This window comes from Ambystoma mexicanum, chromosome 11 (assembly GCF_040938575.1).
Source record: "Ambystoma mexicanum isolate Mex_15411 chromosome 11, UKY_AmexF1_1, whole genome shotgun sequence".
NCBI classification, from domain to species: Eukaryota; Metazoa; Chordata; class Amphibia; order Caudata; family Ambystomatidae; genus Ambystoma; species Ambystoma mexicanum.
The window spans coordinates 1,368,102,285-1,368,124,245 of record NC_090934.1 but is presented as its reverse complement, the minus strand read 5'-3'; the positions used below and the strand labels follow the sequence as shown (position 1 = coordinate 1,368,124,245).

Here is a 21,961-nt window from a genome sequence, read left to right as displayed (position 1 = left end):
GGTTGGCACGCTTGTGCTAGGGCTGGAACATTCGGTTCATTTAGCAGCACGTAAGCCCAGGCGTTGTTATTGTTATTTGCCATTTAAATAGCGCCCTATATATCATTGGTATGATCTCAAAGCGCTTGTGGGTTGAACGCCTTTGGGGACCGTAGTCCAGGTCATTCGAGAGAGTAGGGTAGTAAAGGGTGCTTGGGTGCACTCAATATGTGTGCAGCTAGTGTGATTGCCGATGGTAGTTGCATCCTATTAGGTGCAGTGTTATTGAGAGATCAGTAGAATGTGTGGAGTCAGGTGGTTGGTCTCAGAGACTGCATTCTGGCGGCATTAGGCTTGTGTAGGACATTTGTGTGCAGCTAGGCTGAGTTTTTGTGGGGTATAGCTGCGTTCTAGCAGGATGTTGAGGTTTTCATGGATTATTGTTTGTATGTGTGCAGCTAGGACGAAATTTATCGAGGGGTATAGCTGCACTCTATTGTGTGTTGATATAAAGTAGAGAGTGAGCATAGTGGTAGGAGAGTTGAGTGTCTGGAGTGGATGATTTAGTCTTGGAAGCCCACTGTTCCTGGATTACATTCTGAATCTGAATGAGCTGGTAGCGGTCATCCACATGCTTCGCGGTATAGGCACTCTGAGGTAGATTCACAGGTAGGGCCGGAGTAAGGTTTATTTTGCTCGGTCAGATGGTCACTATTCTTAGGCCCAGCACTATGTGTCACAGGAGCCCATTTTCCGGGTCTCTGGTTGTGGTTTAGGTGAGTTACGGGGTAGGTCTAGGCAGGATACTTGGTTATAGGACAGGAGATATCTTGCACTATTGTAGTGACACCGAGGGAGTGATGCTAAGGGACAGGCCGGCCATTTGTCAGTTGACAGTAACATTTGTCGGGAAGCTGTAATTACTTTTCAAAAGTAATGTCATCGAAGTTATGGTTCTTGATGTTCGTGGGTTTCAGCGGGCTTAGATAGTCCTAATCATGGATTACGGACAGAGACAGGTTTTTAGAGCTTTGCGGAAGGCCATGTATTCTTGGTTGTGTCGAATGTGCGGAGGGAGTGAGTTCCACAGAGTTGGAGCTAAGGTTGCGAAGGCGGACCTTCAAATCCTGGCTGAATTTGAGGCTGGAATCACTGGTAAGAGGGCATTGCTTGACCTTAGGATGCGTTATGGGTGGTAGGGTGTAATCTTCTCTTGTAGGTATGCTGGGCCAGTCATAGTCAGGATTTTGAAGGTGGCCCTTCGTCCAACAGGGAGCCAGTGAAGGGTGAGGAGAGTGGGGGGATGTGATCCCTGTGTTCCAGATCAAGGAGGAGTCTGGCATCAGCGTTTTGGGCTCTTTGGAGTTTGTTAAGTTGGTATGCCGGTGCAACCAGGCATAAGGAGTTGGCATAGTCAAGTCTCGACAATGGACATAATAGCAGCGAGTCTGCTGGGGTAGGTAAGTTAAGGGAAATGTGTTTTAGGAGTTTCAGGTGGTAGTGACAGGATTTTGATATATTATTGATCTGATGGGAGAGGGTTAAGCCAGAGTCCATAGTGCAGCCAAGGTTTTTGACTACATTGGAGGTAGGTGGGTGCTAAAGGAGGGGGGGCATGGGAGCGGTTGTGGGAGATGTGAAGTGTTGCTGCACACCATGATCTCAGTTTTATCTGGGTTCAGGAGGAGGTGCTTTCTTGTCATCCATCGATCTATATCTCTGAGGCATGCTTCAAGGTTGGGACGTGGGTTGGAGCATGCTTTGGGAATTCTCAGGAAAATGTGGGCATTGTCAGCATAGTTGTAGCAGGTGAGATTGTGCGCGCGGGTGATCCCTGGTAGAGTGGTCGGATAGAGGTTTAAAAGGAGAGCAGAGAGGCAGGCGCCTTGGGGTACTCCAGTGTTCACCGTGCAAGCGGTTGAGAGAAAAGGGGAGAGGAAAGCAATTTGTTTCCTGTTGATGAGGAAGGAGGCAATCCATTTGAGTGCCGAGCCTCGGATTCCTAGGGAGTGGAGTCGGTCGAGGAGGATAGAATGGTTAACCGTGTCAAAGGCTGCTGACAGGTCAAGTAGAACATAGCACTGCAAAGTCCTCCGAATCTGCAGTGACCTTGAGGTCATCCGAGATTGCGATAAGAATGGTTTCTGTTCCATGGCGCGGCCTGAAGCCTGATTGAGCGGGTCGAGTAGTTTGTTGGATTCTACGAAGCGGTTGAGCTGGGAGTACGCCACGCTGTCTGTGAGTTGCGCCAGGAATCGGGTGTTGGAGATCGGTCTGTAATTCTTAGGGTCAAGGGGTCGAGAGATGTCTTTTTTAGAAGCGGTTTGACATGCCCTATTTTAAAGGCCCTTTGGAAAAATACCAGAGGTTAGTGATTTATTTAGTATGGATCTTGCTTGTTCTCCTGCACAAGTGGAGGAGAATATTTCTTTCAGGAGAGAGGCTGGACAGGGGTCAATAGGGGGTCCGAAGGATTTGCTGCCAGATAAATAGATCAAGGAACTTGTTTCTCGAGATGGGGTTGAAGGCATTTGAGGATGGCAATGCCGTAGACAGAGCAATGGGATCCAAAGGTGCAGGTATGGGGCAAGGGGTGAGGATGGAAAGTTTGGTATTAAGGCGCAAGAAGATGGGGCATGACACTACCTCCCCATCCAATTAGCACAGCATCTCTCATCGTCCATGGCTTCAGCCAGGAAGGTTTTCTTTTAACTTGGCCTTGCAAAGTATCCTTGTCTTTTAGAATACATGGGAGTGAGAGCACTCCCTATCGTGTTCTGGGACTCCAAGTTTGAACTCTATTTTAATCCTTGGCTCACGTGACAGGAGACCATGATTTGGTCCATTTTGCAGGTTTTAAATGCTTTAAGTGAATTAAACTTGGCACCCTTGGTGTTCTTTCTTTGCACCTTAACCGGGGATGATTCATCCTTCGCACGTTCACCCATTTCCAGTATAGATAGCTGACCATGGTTGATTCAGCCTAGACTCCAGGTCAGACAACCTAGTCTTGCAGCTCCACGATTCCACTTCCTCTTGTTGTACACAGCTTTCCCTTCCCGATTCATGGGTCCTGGCTTACTAAATTCATGATACTGATGTCTAGTTTCTATACAATGGCGGCTTCCCCTGCGATCTAATCAATACATATAGCCAGCTTCTATGATGACTTGGTCTACCTTGCGTTTCAGCCTCTTTACATTTATTGAACGGTTCATTTTAGCACTTTCTGCACATCTAATCTTCTTTCTTTATATTTGAGAGTTCACTCGATTCTTTACTCCGTCATTAGTTTCTTTAGGATCTATACATTCACTTCAGTCAGTATCCTGCAACGTTGTGCATAGATTTGTGACATCACTGGCTTCTTTTCTCTGCTCCTTCTCATATTCCTTCAGGTAGTTCCTCCCTCAACTTGTCATCTCTTCAGGGATACATTCGGTAAGGTTGTCTCAATGGGTATCTTCTTTCCAACACACGCTGCGGTATTGGCACAACTGCTGGTGTCAACCACTCCGCAATCTCAAGTCTCCAACATATGGGAGGTAGGGTTTCCTGCAGGGGCATGCAGCTGTTCCTCTACAGTAGGGCAACTGATAATGTTATAGTCTATCTAATTGTAGCTGTTGTAGAAGGATGAATAATGCCATTTATTTATTGTAGCTGCCTATTCATTATAGGGTAGTGTTTTTTCATATCTTGCTCTAGCTACATGTGGAGTGCGTTTTTAATGTAAAGCTCAACATGTTCCCATGTTTATCAAGGTTGCTGTGGTGGAGCCTGTACACCGCTAGATATATAAGCAGTAAAATATGTGGGGTAGCATGCCAGGGGCAGTGTACCAGTCTTCTAGTGTCGCATTGTGTATTTACTGGAGCCGTGTTATATAACTTGAGGTCGTGTCTCGTGCTCGGGCTGCAGGAGGGGACGCGTCGGGATCCTCGAAGTGCAGGGGCACTAAGGTCCTCAAGAGCTGGTGTTCTCGGGGGAAGGTTACTGGCAACTGCACATGTGTTCTCCCGCTCTCTCTCTCCTCCCCGCCCCCTTACTCCAATGGGCGTGCCAACGATCCTCGCGCGCCATTGGCTGGCGTGGCGACCGAGGTCAAGTTATAAGCCAATGGCAGTGCTGTGCGCCGGCAGGTCAACTTCGCGCTCTGCGCCTGGCTCAGGCCCGCCTTGCTGTTCGGCCCGCGTCACCTCCGCCGAGTTCCTGTCTACGTGCCCCCTAGCCCGGGAGGCACCACGCCGCCGCCGCTCCTCCGGCAATAGCAGCAGCAGCAGCACTACCATGGAGTTACACGCCAGCAGCTGACGAGAGGCGCCCTCGGAGCCTAACCCCCGCCCGCCCGCACGCCCCGTGTGAGAGACGCGTGCAGCCCCGACGTCCGCAGCCAGCATGAAGTTCATCATCGGGATCGGAGGGTGAGTGATGGCTGCGTCGCAGGCACAGCTGGCGGCGCACGTGCTCTGCGGCTGCACTCCGGCGTGGAAAGAGCCTTAAAAAAACCTAGTGCCCGTTGTAAGCTTACACCAAAGATGCTAAAGATCTGATGAGCAGGCGGCAAAGCAACGCCTTGAACTTCATTCAGCTGTATGTAATATGGGTGAAAAAAAAACATCTAAGCCCCCAACTCTGCATTCTGGTATCTCAGTGTCCCTATTTAGTAGGTATCTCATTGTTTCAAGGCAGTTGAGCCGTTTTAAAGATTCGTTTCAGAGATCAGTTGGGAGATGTGAGCCTGCTTAAAAAGCAGGTAAACTTTTGGCTGCAAAATGGATGTAGGCTTCTTGCTTCTGGCTTTATTTTGCTGCTGTTAATTATGATCAATAGTGTACATTCTCTGATACCACATGCAACAGGCTGCCTCTGTTCCCCTGGCCGTTGTCTAGATTTCCCTCCCCTACAAAAGGCCCAAATACACATTTGATTGAGAGGTAAGAAGCCCCCGCCCGCACACACACATTTATAATTGTTTACTGGCAAGGAAACTATATCCAAGTATGGTTCTCTCTGCCAGTCATTGGTTTCGCTTTCAGTTTGGATACAGTGCCAGTAAATAGGCAGCTCGTTCTGTGTTGTAACTTAACCATACGCTGCATGGTAAGACCTTTCCCCAACTGCAAAACATAACTATGCACATTGAGGAGTGCCTGTGGAGAGTGCAGTTATGCAGTTGGGCTGGCGGGTGCTGGGAGTGGGTTACTAGTGATTTTGGCCTTGTTTGCTATGCTTACACGCCAAAAACTGCTATGAGTAAAATCATGTTTTTCTGGCCAGCGGTTATATTAGTAAAAACCCTAGACAGTAGTACAATCTCTGATCCTTTGCAACCAATTATTAAAAATTGAATACGAGCTAAACCTTTGACACTTTAGTATTAAAAGCGAGTATGACTGGAAACGCCCTGCATGTGGCACTGTTGGGGTGGGGCTGAAAGTGAGATATTGATAGATTTTACAGAAATTTCAGACACCCCAATGACGACATCTTTGGAACAAGAGCCCACTGCACCCACACTACAAAGTGAATCTACCCAGTTGTCGCTGGAAAAAGTTGGTGCGGCTGGAGATCACTCGGGAACGCCTTTAGGTAACCCTATGCTGTATATTATCGTGGCCCAAATTCATGCAGGTGATCTATTAGTCAGCTCTGTGAGCACTGGCCTGGGTGTACTTAGTTCAGTTCGTGATGCCCGAAATGCCAAAGAAAATTATAGTAAATGAAGAGGTTGAAATGGTTGCTAATAATGCACACCTGGAGTGGCTGGATTTAACAGTAGTTCTAGTCCCGGATACACAACCTTTGAATTTACGGGGTCCTGTCTCCTCATTTCATTGTCTTGCTTTATCTCAATCTCCAATACTGTGTAGGAATTCCCTAGACTCTTCAACATGCTTGTCAGCCTCCTTTGTTAATCCGACCTCATGACTGACACCTGGGAACTATAGGCAGGAGTCGGTTGCACTTGCAGAAGTTACATTGGGTGCTATGAACACAGCCTTGATGTCTTTAGCCAAATTATATGAAGAGCTTGACAATAAATAATTAACTGTACAAACTGAATTGATAAACTCTAGGATCGATTACTAGATAAAGGAGAAGTTCGTAGTGCCGCAACCAATTAGAAACGAACCATCCAATTGTAAAGTTTGAATATACACATGCTCGCCAAGTTCCTCTCCTATAACCCAGCCCTTAAAAGCATGTAGTGTATTTTAATTAATGAGGCCGCACATATTATACCCTTTGGTGGAACAGTTGAGTAAGGAGGTTCAAACAATGGATTTGGAACCCATGAACCATTTTCGCCACTGGCGAAACTAACCTTTGACATTTCTGAAGGACACAAAAAGAACGTGAAACCTACACAAGCCAAAAAAAGCCTAAAAATCAGAAAGCCCTCTCCAAGGGGTCCCAATTTGATTCAAAACAATTCATATGAATTTTAACTACTCCTGATAAACAGAGATTTTAGTTCCAATATATACAAACAATGAAAAGATCAAGTTAAACAGTGAGACTGCAGAGAGACACTTAAAATGTTGCCTGCCTGCCTTGGAGTCTGCATCCATATATAAAATGTGAGATTTCGGAGCCTCTGGATGGATTGATTCAGGCAGCCGAGTCAATTAATCAGCTGGCACTTAAGCATAAAGAACACCTGTACATCCAAGTTACCTGACGCCATTCAGGCCACTATTAAACATCAATCTAGTAATGGTGATAGCGATACTGGTACTCTTAAAACTTGGCAAAATGAGGTGAGTTTCCTAACGTTTGAACAGAATGAGAGAGAACATATTACACCTACCTGCACCACCACAAGATCCCCAAATAGAATTTTTGAGACCCCCGTGTAGATAATAATACACAAAGGGTTGCATCTATCTTAAACACTGGTAACAAAAAACGGATTTATTCAGCTGGAGAACAAAGTAGCTGAAAATCCAATCTGAACAGCAAATTCAACAATCGGTCTTCATACTTTAATCTTACAAATTAGAGCTGCTCCTTATCCACAATATGTACTAAATATATCCAGTATTTTAAATGTGTTCAACATATTCTGGAAGGGTGTGCAGTTATGTCGACTGCAAAATGTCAGGGGGGGGGGAAATCGAATTTTTTTTTTGTGTATGTGTTTTTTTTGGGTTTAGCTATTAAAAAGAAACAGGGGGGGGGGTGGGGGGAACCCCCCATCACTATTTTAATTTTTTTCAACTTTTTTTTTTTTGACATTTTTTGTTTTCACTATAAACCTTCTGGAAGATATAGTGACACGACACAAGTTGAGTTTGCACAAGATAATAATCTTGGACTAGTGAAACTATGGACCCAGTCAGGAGTTACCCGAACCATACTTTGGCAAGCTACACCTTAAACCAAGATTATATCCAGAACCAAATGAGTTCGAGGGGGGGAAATTGACTCTGAGCAGCAACATGATGAGGTACAAAACACTACTATTTTTCCATAAAAGAGGGAAATGTTAAACCATTGCTAGAGTTACTTGTTCACAAGGGGCGTTCAATGAAGTTCGACAGGTGAAATTTATGACTGCGCAGCCCTGCACAAATACACGCTCATAAAGGGACTTTGGTATTGGAGTAGACACGCCCGAAAGATTAACAATTCAACGAAAACTCAACCAAGGTTTATAGTTTAGCGTGCTGGAATACAAGAGGGTTTAAACATCTGCTATTTAACAAAACAGATCTATTTAAGATCTTTGATATTATTAGGCTCCAGGAGACTTGGCTTCTAACCCCCACCACCCACCGTGTGGGAAGGTTATGCTTTAACCCTACCACCTACTATCTAAGGGGCCCATGGTCGTCTCGCAGCTGGTCTCTTGGCAGCAGTAAGACCTAGTTTATGATTCACATTGGCGTTACCTAATGTATTCACTCGACTTGTTAAGCTAAAACTCCTGAGGCGAACATCTTAATCTTTACTAGAACCATACAGGAATAACAGATCATTTATTTCTGTTGAGTAGTACAAATGCTCGGTTGGATTGGCAATTAGTAGTACAAATGCTCGATTGGATTGGCAATGAACCATTCATTGTACATGTGGCTGTTGCAGGCGATTTAAATATCAATTGCATACGCTCTAATGAAGTAAATTTAACGGATGTTGCCAGGAAATGGTTGGCAGTAATGCTGGAGAGGCAATTCCTTATGATGAATGGAACAGTAAGGGTGATATTCCGCCTGAAGCAACCTGGAAGCGAGCTAACTCATCAACTACTATCGAATATATTTTTGTTCAAAGAATCATATTTAATAGAAAATGTTGAAGTCATTAGCCAGCCTAAACGTGATCATGATCTACTATCATTTACCTGGAAATGGCAGGTACCGAATGATGAGGTGGGAGTATTACTCAACTAAGCTGCTTCTCCAAGGAGGGAGGAATAGATTTAGGTGGACAGATGCCTCCTTAGCACATTTAAGACATTAATCCCTCCCCAGAATCTAAAACTGAACTCCGAACTAGCTGATTTGGAAGGCAGATATGTTACTATCACAAGTTTATTTGAATTACAGCCATCTTCTTAATTAAAACCGTGCTACAAGCATAAACATGTTTTTGACCTCGGATAGAGCAATAAGAAAACGCATCTGCAGGAAGAATCTTGGCAATTGCTCACTATGATCTAGCTGTAAGACTGCCCATGATTCGGCAGATGAGGTACCATAACTGGTGTAAATTCCATCAAGCTCGTATCTTGCAACAAGATGGAGAATATATCTTGAATGCTATTGAATTAAAAAAAAATAGTGGCCAAATTTGGGCAACATTAAACAGTGCTTCATGAAAATCAGCTGCCATTCCAAATTAATGCTGTCCTGGAGGCGAGCTGGATTCAATATTTTGAGCAGCTTTATGGCAGCATCAATAAATGTTGCAACACAGTTGCCAAATTGTGGAATACTGGAGAGACAATTGTATTTGATAGCGATGATATTTTGTTGCAGATAGCCAAACTGAGTGGTTCTAGGGCCCCTGGCCCAGATGGCCTTACAAATCTAATGTTAAAGGGACGTCCTGACGCCTGAGCGGGCATCTTATTCAATCTCTTTACCAATATATTACGATGTAAGCAAATTCCACTGACCTAGAAAAAATCCATAATTATCCCGATCTTCAAAAAGGGCGACCATGAGCTCCCCCAGAATTACTGCCCAATAGCTTTGCTTGATGTTCCTGGTAAGATTTGTGCCGTTTGCTGCTGAGGGAGTTTACACGCTGGGTGAACATGACAGCTGACGGGCTTTGTCCTGGGCTTGGGGACATCATTACATTTATTGCCACTTTTGCTAATAGGGGCAGCAATCTGGGCAAACAACTTATATGGTATTTATTGATTTTTAAAACTTCAGTTTCAAGGGAACTTTTGACAAATCAGAAGAAGCAGCATGTCCCATCTATACACTGTCCTTGATTTCACCATTTTATTCCAATACTTCTGTACAAATTCTTCTAACCAAAGAGGGCCAACTCAACCTATTATATCGTTTATGGGTCTGAAGCAGGGATGTATACTTGATGTAACTCTCTTTAATTTCTTCATAGCTGACATTGGCAAATCCTTTAAAGATGTGGTGTCGGACTCACCTAAGCTAGGGTCGTGGGTCACTGTGACTCTTCTACGCCGAAGACCTGGTTCTATTGTCTAAAACACTGGAAGGGCTACAAAATCTAATTGCCTTAGAAAACTATGCTATAAAGAACCATGTACATGTGGGAAAAATCTGGAGGAACAAAAAAAGTGACGTTTTAAATGGACGCTATATAAGATCCTGATTGATGTAGTCAATGAGTATTGCCATCTTGGGTTAAATGTGAATAACAACTTGACAGAATTAAGGAAAGAAATGCGGAAAACTGTAGTGCAAGCGAGATTGATTCATAGGAAATACAGGAAGTTTTCATATAAGCCTTTGTTAATCTATTATAAACAGAAATTGGTTCCTATTGTGATATATGGTGCTGAGTGTAGAACTTACCAAGGAATGGCATATTGGATCAGACTCGAGTCTATTTTGGAGTTAGTGCTGCCATCTAGTCAACCTGGGTGGATTATAAGAACCGAAATGGGGTTGTTGTCTCTCAGCATCATTGTTGTATGGAAAACCTTAACATTGCATAGAAAATGTCTGCTGGCCCCTCCCTTGAAGTACAGGTTATCTTTATAGCCTTATTGTTTACTTCTACCATGGATAATATTTGATCAAATAGTTTTTTTGTTTTTTTTTAACATGTAATAACTTTGAAATTTTGTAGGACTGTATTAAAAGGTTGAACTTATTTTAATGACCATATCAATTAAAAAGGAAACCTACCTACCCTTCCTGCATGTCTAACACTGCTACAACGTCTTTTTGGAAGATGGATGTGTGTTTGTGTGTCTTAACTTATTATTATTTTTATATTGCACCATTCCCAATCATCTCTCAGCGATATCGGCTCCATGTGCCTGTAATTGAAATCTACATTTATGAGTGAATAATAGCAGATCGCAGGGTTCATGTGGCTAGAATGATGAATGAGGGTTATTGGTGAATTATAGCTAATATTTTGGTCATCTTTCCATAATAGTGAATTTTGATTAAGCTCCTGGCTCTTTGTCCATAATGGTGAATCTGCATGAATAAATTATAGCTTAGTTCACTGTCCTGTGTCGGTAATAGTGACTCTAAGGGTTGGGGCAGGAATTATAGCATCTTAACCCGAATTGGCTATCTCTGACATGTGCTTTTTGGCGAATCTGAGTTTTTACCAGTGAATAATGGTGACTTTTGCATTCTCATGAGAGCCCTGAATCCCTTGTGAGCATCAGAGTAATAGTTAATATATGCATGAGAAATAGTAAATGTGAGGTTTATGTATGAATAATATTGAACCTAGATGTGTGAATTATGGTGAATATCAGATATTTTTGTAAGAAAGAATCCTTGAGTAGTTTGAATAATACTAAATGTTGGGTTTGTGTGTGAATTATGACTAAAAATATGGTGGTTGTTTTTAATGGTGAAGGGAGATTTATTAGTGTGAACGCTTCATGTGCTTCCTTGACTGATTGCAATACAGGCCCCATTCTGCCTGAACCACTTCCCCCTCCTGGGTTTGCAACATTCTGGACCAGCTAGCCTGTAGCCTACTCCCCATTGTATCCTATCAACACCACCTCCTAGCCACCATCTTATCTTCTTCCTCCTGACCCCTATTTGATCATGTCCGCATTACCCTAACACCAACCCACTCCTTGAATCTGAGGCTACCTCTCTGCCCCATTGTCTCTCCTTTTTATTGACACAACTGTTCATGATCACATAAGCATGCTCCAAGCACCCATTAAGTAACTGTCTCACTCTTTTTCGGTCACAATGATAAGAGCACTCTGGTGGGGGACACATAATAGATTTATAAACTTAAGAATGGGCTCGACTCTGAACAGGTGCTATAATGCTTCCGCCCTTGCATTTATATATACAGGCCATGTCCCTAGCACTCATTGCTGGAGAGCAGTAGGGGGTGGCATTCTCATTAATTAGAAACAAAATCGAGAACATAATCTGTGTACCAGGTTATTGGGGGAGGGGTACACGCCTGTATAACTGGTTGAAGCAGGTAGCGCTCTATACGGCTTTTTAAATAAAGATATCTATTCTCTTTTTCAAAAACGTTAACCCCTTTATATTATAAAAGCATGATATTGCTGGGCTTCATTTAACCCAGTTGCCGAAACATGGATATTTGGCCTGTAATTTAATTTCTTGCTACAGACCAGGGCTCCTTCGGTCGCTGTTGAACCAGCCACTACTATGCACATTGATGAAATCGTGCATTGGAGGGCGGTAGTGATCAGTGCTGGAAATTAACTGTGGGATCCCACCGGCCATGTGCGGAGGAAGGGCGGTCGGTTAGGAGCAAGCGTGAGTGTTGTAAGTTTAGGTGAGGGGAACTCACAATATCTACAAACTGTTCTTTAATGTTTTCTGCAGTGTACTATCCTGAAAGAAATACCCACAAGTGTTCTAAACAGTAGTTCCTGTGGTCTAGTGGTTAAGTCACTCGCCTTTTATCCTGCTAATCAAGTTTGCATCCCAGTCTCGGGAACAAAAGCAAATTGGTTCTGTTAATTGGTTACAACATTTTTTCCTGGATCCAAGACCCAGGGAGACTTTTTTTTTTGCTGGATCTCGAATCCAGGAAAATCCAGTCCAATGACCAGCGCTGGTAATGCATAAAAGCTAGATGGAGGAAGTCCCATGTATAGATAGATGCTCTGTCAAAGAAGTACATTTTCATTTTGTTTAAAGCTGCTTTGCAAGTCCTTCCATCCAAATTATTGTATGAACAGCATTTTGGGAAAAGGCTGGCACTCTGAGAATTATCTGTTTGGAGGATGATTGCTGAAGGACCGCTCGTTCGTGCATTCAGAGTCTTAGAATTGGTTAATTCCTCCTTGAGGCGTTTGCAAAATGGGTCTCCTGCATGGGGGGGGGTGAGGGGGTTTAGTTTCTCCCAGGACTCTGCAACCATTGGCTCCCCAGAGTCTTTGGGTTACATCTCTGATGAGCTGTTTTTCATTGTGGTCAATTGCAAGGGGGCTGTTTTTCATTGTAGTGAATTGCAAGGGGGCTATGTGAGTAATCCAAAACCTCTGGAGCCTTTAAACACCCAACTCATTTCGCCATGCACTGACACCCCACGCTGATAATTATTTACCTCCACAGGAGGCAATTTTGGGTAACCAGAAAGTGGGGGCCGAAATCTCGGTCTCTTCAGTTGAAGGGTGATACGTGAATCCGGGAATCTGGTAAACAAAGCAACAGTTGCACTCCGTAAATGTGTTATTTATTTATTTATTTTTTTATTATTGACCTCACACTAAACACAAGTGTCTGACTCCAAAATGAAGCTCTTTATTTTTACCACCTTAGTGTTACCAACGGCGGGAAGACCACTCTTACCAACAACCTTATCAGCAACTTACCCAACTGTTGTGTGGTGCACCAGGATGACTTCTTCAAGGTGAGTTATTCTGGCATAGTTGTGTGAATGGGAGGTGTGCAAGGGCCACTGTAAATGGAAGTCGCTTCAGAATCCTTGGTGTTATTTGAAATGGGATACAAAACACAACATCTCAACATATGTTAAACATTTCATACATTAACTAACTTAAAAATGACCTAACACGCTGCACTATGCTTGGTGAAATTTAGGCCATCCCAAACTTGTACCTTGCTTACAGTCGCTTTTCTGATGTTCCTTTAAATCGGTTTGCTTGTTTCATTTATGCACTTTGCACCCAAGAATAGCTCATAATTTAGAATAAACCCCCTTTCTTCAATGTTTTAATACAAAATACTTTACAACAGAGTAGAACATTATGTTAGTGTCAGCTTTCAAGGGGAATTTGAGTGCTGTCCTACTTTGTGTCCCTAAAAATAGGGGTGAGATAAATATCTCCTGCACCTGCAGATTTTCACACATGAAAATGAGGTTGGTGCGTCAATACAATTGCCGCATAAACGACAAATCCACTTTTTTTTCTGTGTTCATGCAACTGCCTATGTAGGACAAACGTCTGTTATGTCCCAATTGGATTTCGCTACAAGTAGAGCATGGTGTTCCTCTTTTTAGGAGCAGTTTAAGGCAGCCACTCCTTGAAACATTTATCCCCCCCCCCAAACCTCCACCACTATAGAAGTTTTAGAAGTTAGTTTGTAGATCTAGGGCTCGTACAGAACTATAACTAAATGAAATTGTTAATACATAAGAGTGCCTTTTATACATTCTCTTTTCAAAACATTGAAGCAATAACCAGTATCCCCCCGGAGCTTTACAAGTGACTAAATGAACATATGCAAACTACATTCCAAAACAAGCACGTAAATTGACTCCTGGGGAGCGGCTGGCAGCCATTTCAAAATGAATATTTAGTACGTTGCGGCAACTATTACAAAGCAGCAAGAATCTGGAAGCCTGACATTGTTCAGTTGAGGCTCCTTGTCTCAAAACAAACATTGAGCCACATAAGTCTGCGTGTATCTCTCTGTGGGGGAGTTATATTCTGCAATGTGTGGCCATCCCTGTCGGTGATTGATAAGACGTCTTGGCACTATTTGAATGGGGGCTTTTTTTAGATTTACTGTCCAGTGCATTTCTGCAGTGTGGGCTGTTCTCGAGCTTGTGCCCTTCTGCTAAACCAGCTGCCATCTGTTGAAGGTATATCACAACAGTGTGTGTGTTTTACTTGTAACCTTTTGAAGTGAATTACATTTACTTGCAGTATAACTTGGAAGTGGCTGCAGTGGGATCGCACTAAAAACCTGAATCAACATGTTTCTTAGATTTTTACTAAAACCCAATTAGAAATGACTCCTGAAAGTTGCTTATTCTATTATTGCTTTGTAACTGTTTCAGCCTCAGGACCAGATAGCGTTTGAAGATGGATTTAAGCAGTACGATGGTAAGCTGGGCTTTTGCATTTTGAAGACAAAATCCAAAGCGCCTTCTAATTGTTAGACACAGGCTGCCCCTGGGAAGAGCTCTGCTATCTATCAAGAGATTGGAGGCGCCCGATAAGCATAAATATGACGCAAAGTTGTTATCAATGTAGTACCCCCCCTCCTCCCCTGGCTTTACTCCTTTCTTCAGGAACGGTCTCAGAAATGCCTTACCCCCCCATACAAGTCTTTATTCTCTTCCCTCCCTGCCCCCCATGCCAAGACCTTGCACTGTGGCACATCCTAAGGTGCCCTTTGATGGGGTTCCCCTTGGTCTAATGTCTTAAGATCGGCAGCAAGTCCATTGGTTGGTCTGCCATCACTGCTAAACGTTTTCATGGAGTATCGGGTTTTTGGGAGCACAAAAGTGGGTGGGGTTTTCCCCCTGCCACCCTGCACATTCGTTAAATCTGTTGGTCTTTCACCCTAAATAAAAATGTGACGCTCACTAGATTCTGAGACATATGGATAGTTGTACAGTAATGGCGTGGAGGCCCTGTATGTAACACCCTGTAACGTGACTTACTCGTTCAAACAGAAAAGATTTAACACATGTTTAGACGTTCTTCATCTCAGAGAAGCCATGGTAGGTGTGTCCCAAACTCCTAACGTTTAATCCATGGCCTGTTCCTTTTGCTTCTAGTTATTTCTGCACTAGACATGGAAGCGATGATCAGTACTATTGAGGCCTGGATAAAAAACCCGGGCAAGTTTGAACGTTCTCATGGCATTAATAACACCGTAGACCCGGAACTCATCCAGGACTCTGAGAAGGAGAAGATCCATATTTTGATCGTTGAAGGCTTCCTCTTGTACACTTACAGGTAATGCACACGTCTATTAATGGTGCCCTTAGATTGAGTGCCATCTTTATTTCCCACTTCACAAAACTCCAATCTTGATATGGACTTTATTGGCAACGTGGGGTCGTCCTAGATAGTAGAAGGATTAAACGTGTGTAACAATGGAGTGGGTCTATGAAGTTCAAATTCTTGCAGAGTTCAGGCTTCAGGACGGAGTAGATGGAACCGTACATGCATTCCCTTTACGGTTCAGACTATCCTCGCAAGTACTAGCGTTGCTGGCATGCTCATAAACCTTATTGCCTTTACCACCCAGCATGGCTCAAATGAATGCTGATCTGCACCACTCGTGAGTTGTAAACCTTTCTGTAAAGAAGCAGAGTAATGTGAAAGAACTGGTATGAAGGGGCATCCGAATGCCAGGCAGAGCACATTCAATATGATTGCTCATGGGTCTGTAACGTAGAGCCCTGACCAGCGTAGCCTGTGGTGGGTGATTATAGATCCATGGTCCCCCAAACCTCTGCGAACAAAGGTTGCAGACACCTGTGATGAATGGAACACCCTGTTTACTGGACATTCCGAATGTGGAAATATGTCCCTTATGATACTATCCTCAAAGGACTAAGTTTACATATTTGTAATGTCCTGATAGTTTATTCTATTTGTTGTGCTTGCTTTGTTTGCAGGTCAATTAAAATACCCACTTCTTACTTTTCAGACCACTTATTGATTTGTTCAACCAACGCTTCTTTCTGTCCATTCCATACGAAGATTGTAAACGGAGAAGAAGGTTAGTTGTGTTTGTAGGATTGGTGATTTAAGTATTTGGTGGAATGATAAGGGGAAGAACTTTACTGCTATCATTTTACAAATTGCAATTGCAGCCATTTTTCATGTGACGACGAGATTTGGCATCTGTTAAGATTGAAAACATTTGATCTGGAAAGCCTATGGGACTACAAAAGCGAATGCATTGTATCATCTGTGAATAAGGTATACTTTTTTGTAGCTGCTGGGACATTTTAAAGAGATGCATATTCTGGTTCAATCCAACTAACTGGCTCTGCCACTTTAGAAAAAAACATCAAACCAAATGGGAAGCTCGCGTCTGCATGGCCCAAAATTTGCTATGTTCAGGGTTTCAAAAAGTGTTTATTTGTTTATTTTTTTAATACCACAGGATATTCTTCCCAGTCTTTCTTTGTATCTAGGTGCTGTGTTCTCCCCAAATTTCTCTGATCCTTGTATAGTTTATTTTCTTGTATCAAAATGTATGCTATTCACCCAGTCTTATCAAAGTTCTGTACCTTCTGTTGCTTTCTCAGCCTTAATTGAAAGTGTTCCTCTTTATTTCTCAATTGCCCAAACCCCCCCACCCCCGCGCCCCCCGGCCTCCTCCCCCGACACCGCTTTTCATAGTGTATTTGCATACTCTGGCCATTGTTCACAGTATTCGTACCTTGTAACGGTAGGCTCTCTGTCAGCTTTCTCATGCTCTTGTAACCTCGTTGGTTTTCCCGGTGGCTACATGTCTCCGTAGCTACGGTCTGACATGTGCAGAGCTTGGGGATTTTGGCTTCTTCGGTGCCAGTTTCCGGCTTCCCGGACAACCACCGCTCGCTCATGGTCACGCAACCATGGTCACGCAACCATGGTCACGCAACCATGTGAAGACATGTGGGATTTCCGACCTTGGTACTTCAGTCAGGTAGAATGCCAACCTTCAGGCATTCAACTTGCCCTCCTTAGTGCCACTGGCCCAGCGTGGCTCTGTCCTCCAGGACGCCAACGATGTGGAGGCTCCCCTCTGTGCAACGGTTCAATTCCCCCCCCCCCCATCACCTCCATAGGAGGTGCCACCCCCCCCCCCCCCCCTAGAGAGGGTCTTGCTGAGTGGGCTCACCTCCCTGCCCCCCGGGAGAGTCAGATCCACTCCAGGTATTTCAGAAAAGCCACATAAAATGCATTTGAATTCAGGGAGTAAAAATGAAGTGGTTTTATGTTACCATTGCTTGCGCTGAAAGCCTGCTGTGGTTCGTGCTCTCAAGGAGCAGCCTCAAAGACCCCTGGGTTATGCTTTGAGGTTGTGAATTTTGTACTATGCTGGAAGCTTGGGTCCAGAGAGGATAAATTGGTGCAGAAGCAAGGACGAGGTCCTCCAGCGTGTACTAGATGGCAGTGTTTCATATATTATGGCTTGGTGCCACAAATAAGAACTAAGGTCCCAAGAAGGATGCATAGTACATAGTTGGTCTGACAATCACCCACCCCTGTCTACTTCGCTCATTACCCAGTCAATGCTGGTCCTGTCGCTGCTTAGCTTCGAGATGGCTACGGTCCAAGTTGTTCCGCGATATGCTTGTTCACCTCACTATTCCACCACATAAGAAAGGCTTGGGTTTTCTTGCTCTCTGGCTGACCCTTATACCTCCAATGAACTACGCACTGCCCTTTTTCTTTATCTACTCTCCCAGTTAACTTCCATCCTAATTAAAACTTCTCTCCCTAGATGGTTTCTCTCCCTCTTCTGCCTGCTCCTCCAACCTCCCTGGCTTTCTCCATTCCACCTCCTAAAACCTCTATTCCGCCTTCAACTTCCCTGCACCTCTGCTTTCTTTACACACCTACAGTCTTTCCACTTTTGTACTGTCTTTCTCCGCCCACTGGAAACGGTCTGAGTCAGTGCGGGGCAGGCGAGTGTCTCGTTTATTTTACAAGTTCCATTGTCTGGCGGATAAGTATTTTATTCTTTCCGGTGTGCCAGGTTGGTCTGGTTTTATGGAATGAGCCAATATGCAGCCAGTCCACCATTTTAGTTTCCATAGATTTGTGCTTGTGTGTTGCTGTGCACAAACAAGGATTGGCTGAGGGAGCAGGTCACCCTCTGCTCATCCAAGCATGAACTAGTCTGCTTGAGCCACACTAATCGTGCTTTCGGGCTGCTTTTGATTACTTAGGTCTGTGTAATTGAATAATAATGGTGATGTATTTGGGTGGGGGGGCGTGGCTTGGACGCCATGTGAAAGGACGTGCCTGAACGGGAGCTCCCGTTGATCCGAACATTATCCGGCTGAATCCGCGCAACGGCCGCTACGATGTGGCATAGACGGTGATGACTGTAAATGCGAAGCTCGGCTGCACATGTGGATGCATTCTCATACGGGATTGTGCAGCGCTTGTGTACTCAGGAGCCGCGTGAAGTTTTTGGGCCGGAGCTTCGCCGGCAGACAAAATGGCTGCCGTCGCTTGATGTTGGGACAAAGGATCGGGGACCGGATTCTGGAGGCGATTCCCTCAGTTCACGTTCAGCGCGATCCAGCGAAAGCAAGCCTGACTGGAGGTAGCCGAAACTGTGTGGCGACGGGGGGACATAGTGCCCCCAGGCCTGGGGCCTAAGCGAGATCGAAGGGACGCTCCTGATCGAAGATATGACGAGCAAGCTCCTGAGGGCGAAGAATAAACAGCCCACGCTCGACGAATTTGCCAAGACATCGCCTGGCACCGAGGGGACCAGGAGCAAAGAGAAGGCCCAGCCCAAGGAGATGGCCGCAGGAGGAACGAACCAGGAGGTCCTGGCAGCGATCGCAGATCTGAAGGCGACATGGGAGACCAAACTCCAACTTGCGGTGGCCGAGCTGAAAACTGCGATGGAACTTCAGGTCGGGGCGGTACAGGAGGACGTGAACCTCCTGAGGCAAGATGTGCGAACCCTGGCCGAGCGCACAGAGACCCTGGAGAAGGAGATGGGCCCGACTGTGGCGGAATGCACCGCGCACAAACGAGAGATCCATGCCCTGGTGCAGAGGGTAGGCAACCTGGAAAGCAGGGCTGAAGAGGCAGAAGGTTGGGCCCGCAGAAACAACATCCGGATTGTGGGCCTACCGGAGGGAGCTGAGGGCCAGAATCCCACAGATTTTATTGAGACTTTGCTGCTGCAGGAGATCACCGGAGGTGCCCTAACGCAGGGATTTGCAGTGGAGAGGGCACACAGGGCCCTGATCAGAAGGCCACCGCCGGGTAATCCGCCCAGGCCCGTGATCGCCAAGATCCTCAACTACAAAGACCGGGAGAAGATTCTGGAACATTTTCGTAAAGGGGGCACCATACGGCGAGGGGAGGCAACCATCACTGCTTACCCCGACTACACCCTACAAGTGCAGCGCAGTCGGATGAACTTTGGGGCGGTCAAAAGGCGCCTGCGGCCGGCCGGTTTCAAGTATATGTTACTCTACCCAGCCAAACTTAAGGTCTTCTTCAAGGCTAAGACGCTGTTTTTCGACACCCCTGAGGAGGCCATGGAATGGCTCGATGCGCAGAACTGCCCTCAGGAGCCTGATGAGCGGATGGCGGACGGAGCAGGGAGAGTTAAGTGAAACAGTGGGCCTGGCGGACTTTGAACATTTGGACTGGAATATAGTCTTTGCCACTTTGTGATGGTGATGCACTTTTTAACTGTTTCGAACATGGTCCGCGAGCGCGGATATAAATGTGTAGGGGGCATCCGAGGGCCGTTTTATTCGTACCCCAGTGTGTGGTTAGGTTAGTCACTGTGTGGGGTGTGACACCCTGTCGGGTTCTCTGCGGGGGCTTCCGTAGAGAACCGAACACGGGGATGCCTGAGATCCAGGGATGGAGCTGGGCGGTTGGTTGGGTTAGGGGGGTGGGGGGTGTTAGTTGTTATGTGAGCCTGGGGAAGAAACTGAGAAGGGATGTAGTCGGGACTGGGGGGAGGCGATCAGACCAGAGGGGGAAGTGGGAGCTACGGATAAATCATGGGAGACCTTAAGGTATTGACATGGAATGTTAGAGGGTTGAATAGCTACCTGAAGCGTAATAAGGTCATGTTGTATTTGAAGAGGCAGAGGATAGACGTGGCCTTGTTACAGGAGACGCATTTGACACGGGATAAACTTGAAATGGTGCGGAGAAAATGGAGGGGGACAGTGGTTGGATCCACATTCTCTGCGTATGCCAGGGGTGTGCTGGTTTGGGTTGCACCACATGTCCCGTTCAAGCTCTTGGGGGAGGTTGTGGAGTCGGACGGGCGGCTGGCCATGGTTCGGGGGATTGTGGAAGGTAGAGTTGTCTGTATCATAAACACTTATGCGCCCAACCAGGACACAGCGACTTACTTCAAGACACTGTGCGCGAGACTCGGTGAAGGGATGGGGAGCACAGTAATCTGGGGTGGAGACTTTAATTGTGTGCTTAACCCCAGGGAGGACAGGTCGGATGACAAAATGGTTAGGCCCAGCCCAGCGGCCAAGGTGTTGCAGTCGCTGCTAGTGGATCTAGGCCTGGTAGACGTGTGGAGAGCGAGACACCCGGGTGGGAGGCAGTATTCGCACTATTCGGCTCCGCACCAACTGCACACGAGGCTCGACTACTTTTTTGCCACTCCAGACATTCTTACGGAGTGTGATCAGATTGACTATAGGGCGAGGGTCCTCTCGGACCACTCGCCCCTAATCATGCATTGGCGGCTGCGCCCCCCACGTGCACGGATTCCAACATGGCGCCTTCGGGCGGAAGCGCTACGGGATCCGGTATTCAAGGAGGTCATGAGGGAGGAGATAGTCGCGTACTTTGAGTCGAACACAGGGAGTGTCAAATCGGCTGGTACTTTGTGGGAGGCTTTTAAGGTGGTGATGAGGGGAGTTGCTATCGCGAAGTCCAAGGGATTAATGGGCGGAATCCTGACCGACCTGCGAGAGGCCGAGATCGAGCTGGAAAAAGAATTGGAGAAGGGTGGGACCGATATGGAAGTAGTTACTGAGCTGCAGCAGCGGTGCTCCGGGCATTGGGACAGACTTTGTAACCTGAATTATACGAAGTACATTGAGAGGTTGCATGCGGGTGGGGACAAGACAGGCAGGCTCCTCGCTTGGCTATATAAGAGCGAAACCCCTAGGGCTCCGATCCGATCGGTCATCACCGAAGGGGGTGCGGAGATTGATACGCAAGAAGGGGTAAATGGGGCATTCGCAGAATACTACCAAACATTGTATGAAGATCGGGAAGGGGGGAGCCGAGAGGAGATAGATGAAGTACTCGGGGATATAGGCCTGCCCAGAATCAGCGATGAAGAGCGAGAGGAGATGGATGCTCCGATCACTCTGGAAGAGCTCAGAGAAATAGTGCGACAGCTGCCCACTTGCAAGGCCCCGGGGGCGGACGGGTTCCCCAGCGAGTTTTATAAGGCGTATGGGGAGGAGGTACTCCCACCCATGCTGGACATGTTTAATGAGGCGTTTGAGCTGGGACAGCTACCAGAATCACTCAGGGAAGCGGTCATAGTGCCACTCCCCAAGCACAATACACCGGGACACGGTTGCGGCTCCTATCGACCCTTGTCAATGCTGAACCAGGACAGCAAGATCCTAACAGCTGTCTTGGCGGCTAGAATGAGGAGAGTGATAGGCAAGCTGATTCACCCTGACCAGACGGGCTATGTCCCGGACAGGAACATTACCCACAACCATAGACGCCTACACAGAGTGGTCGAATGGGGATGTAGCAAAGACGGCGAAATGGCGATAGTGGCGCTGGATGCGGTCAAGGCGTTCGACTCTGTTCGTTGGCCGTGGCTGTTGGCGGCACTGGATCACTTCGGAATGGGGCCAGGGTACAGGAGGTGGGCCGAATTAT

General features: G+C 45.9%; 1 protein-coding gene across 1 annotated transcript in view; it reads left to right on the top strand.

Moving 5' to 3' along the window:
• Positions 1 to 4,119: 4,119 nt before the first annotated feature.
• Positions 4,120 to 21,961, top strand: part of LOC138504445 (nicotinamide riboside kinase 2-like) — a 68,235-nt gene continuing 50,393 nt past the window's right edge. The window contains exons 1-5 of the mRNA XM_069624950.1: positions 4,120 to 4,403; positions 12,939 to 13,029; positions 14,425 to 14,470; positions 15,151 to 15,331; positions 16,032 to 16,103. Of these exons, the coding sequence (XP_069481051.1) occupies positions 4,378 to 4,403; positions 12,939 to 13,029; positions 14,425 to 14,470; positions 15,151 to 15,331; positions 16,032 to 16,103 (416 nt within the window). The 5' untranslated portion in view covers positions 4,120 to 4,377. The remainder of the gene's footprint in view (positions 4,404 to 12,938; positions 13,030 to 14,424; positions 14,471 to 15,150; positions 15,332 to 16,031; positions 16,104 to 21,961) is intronic.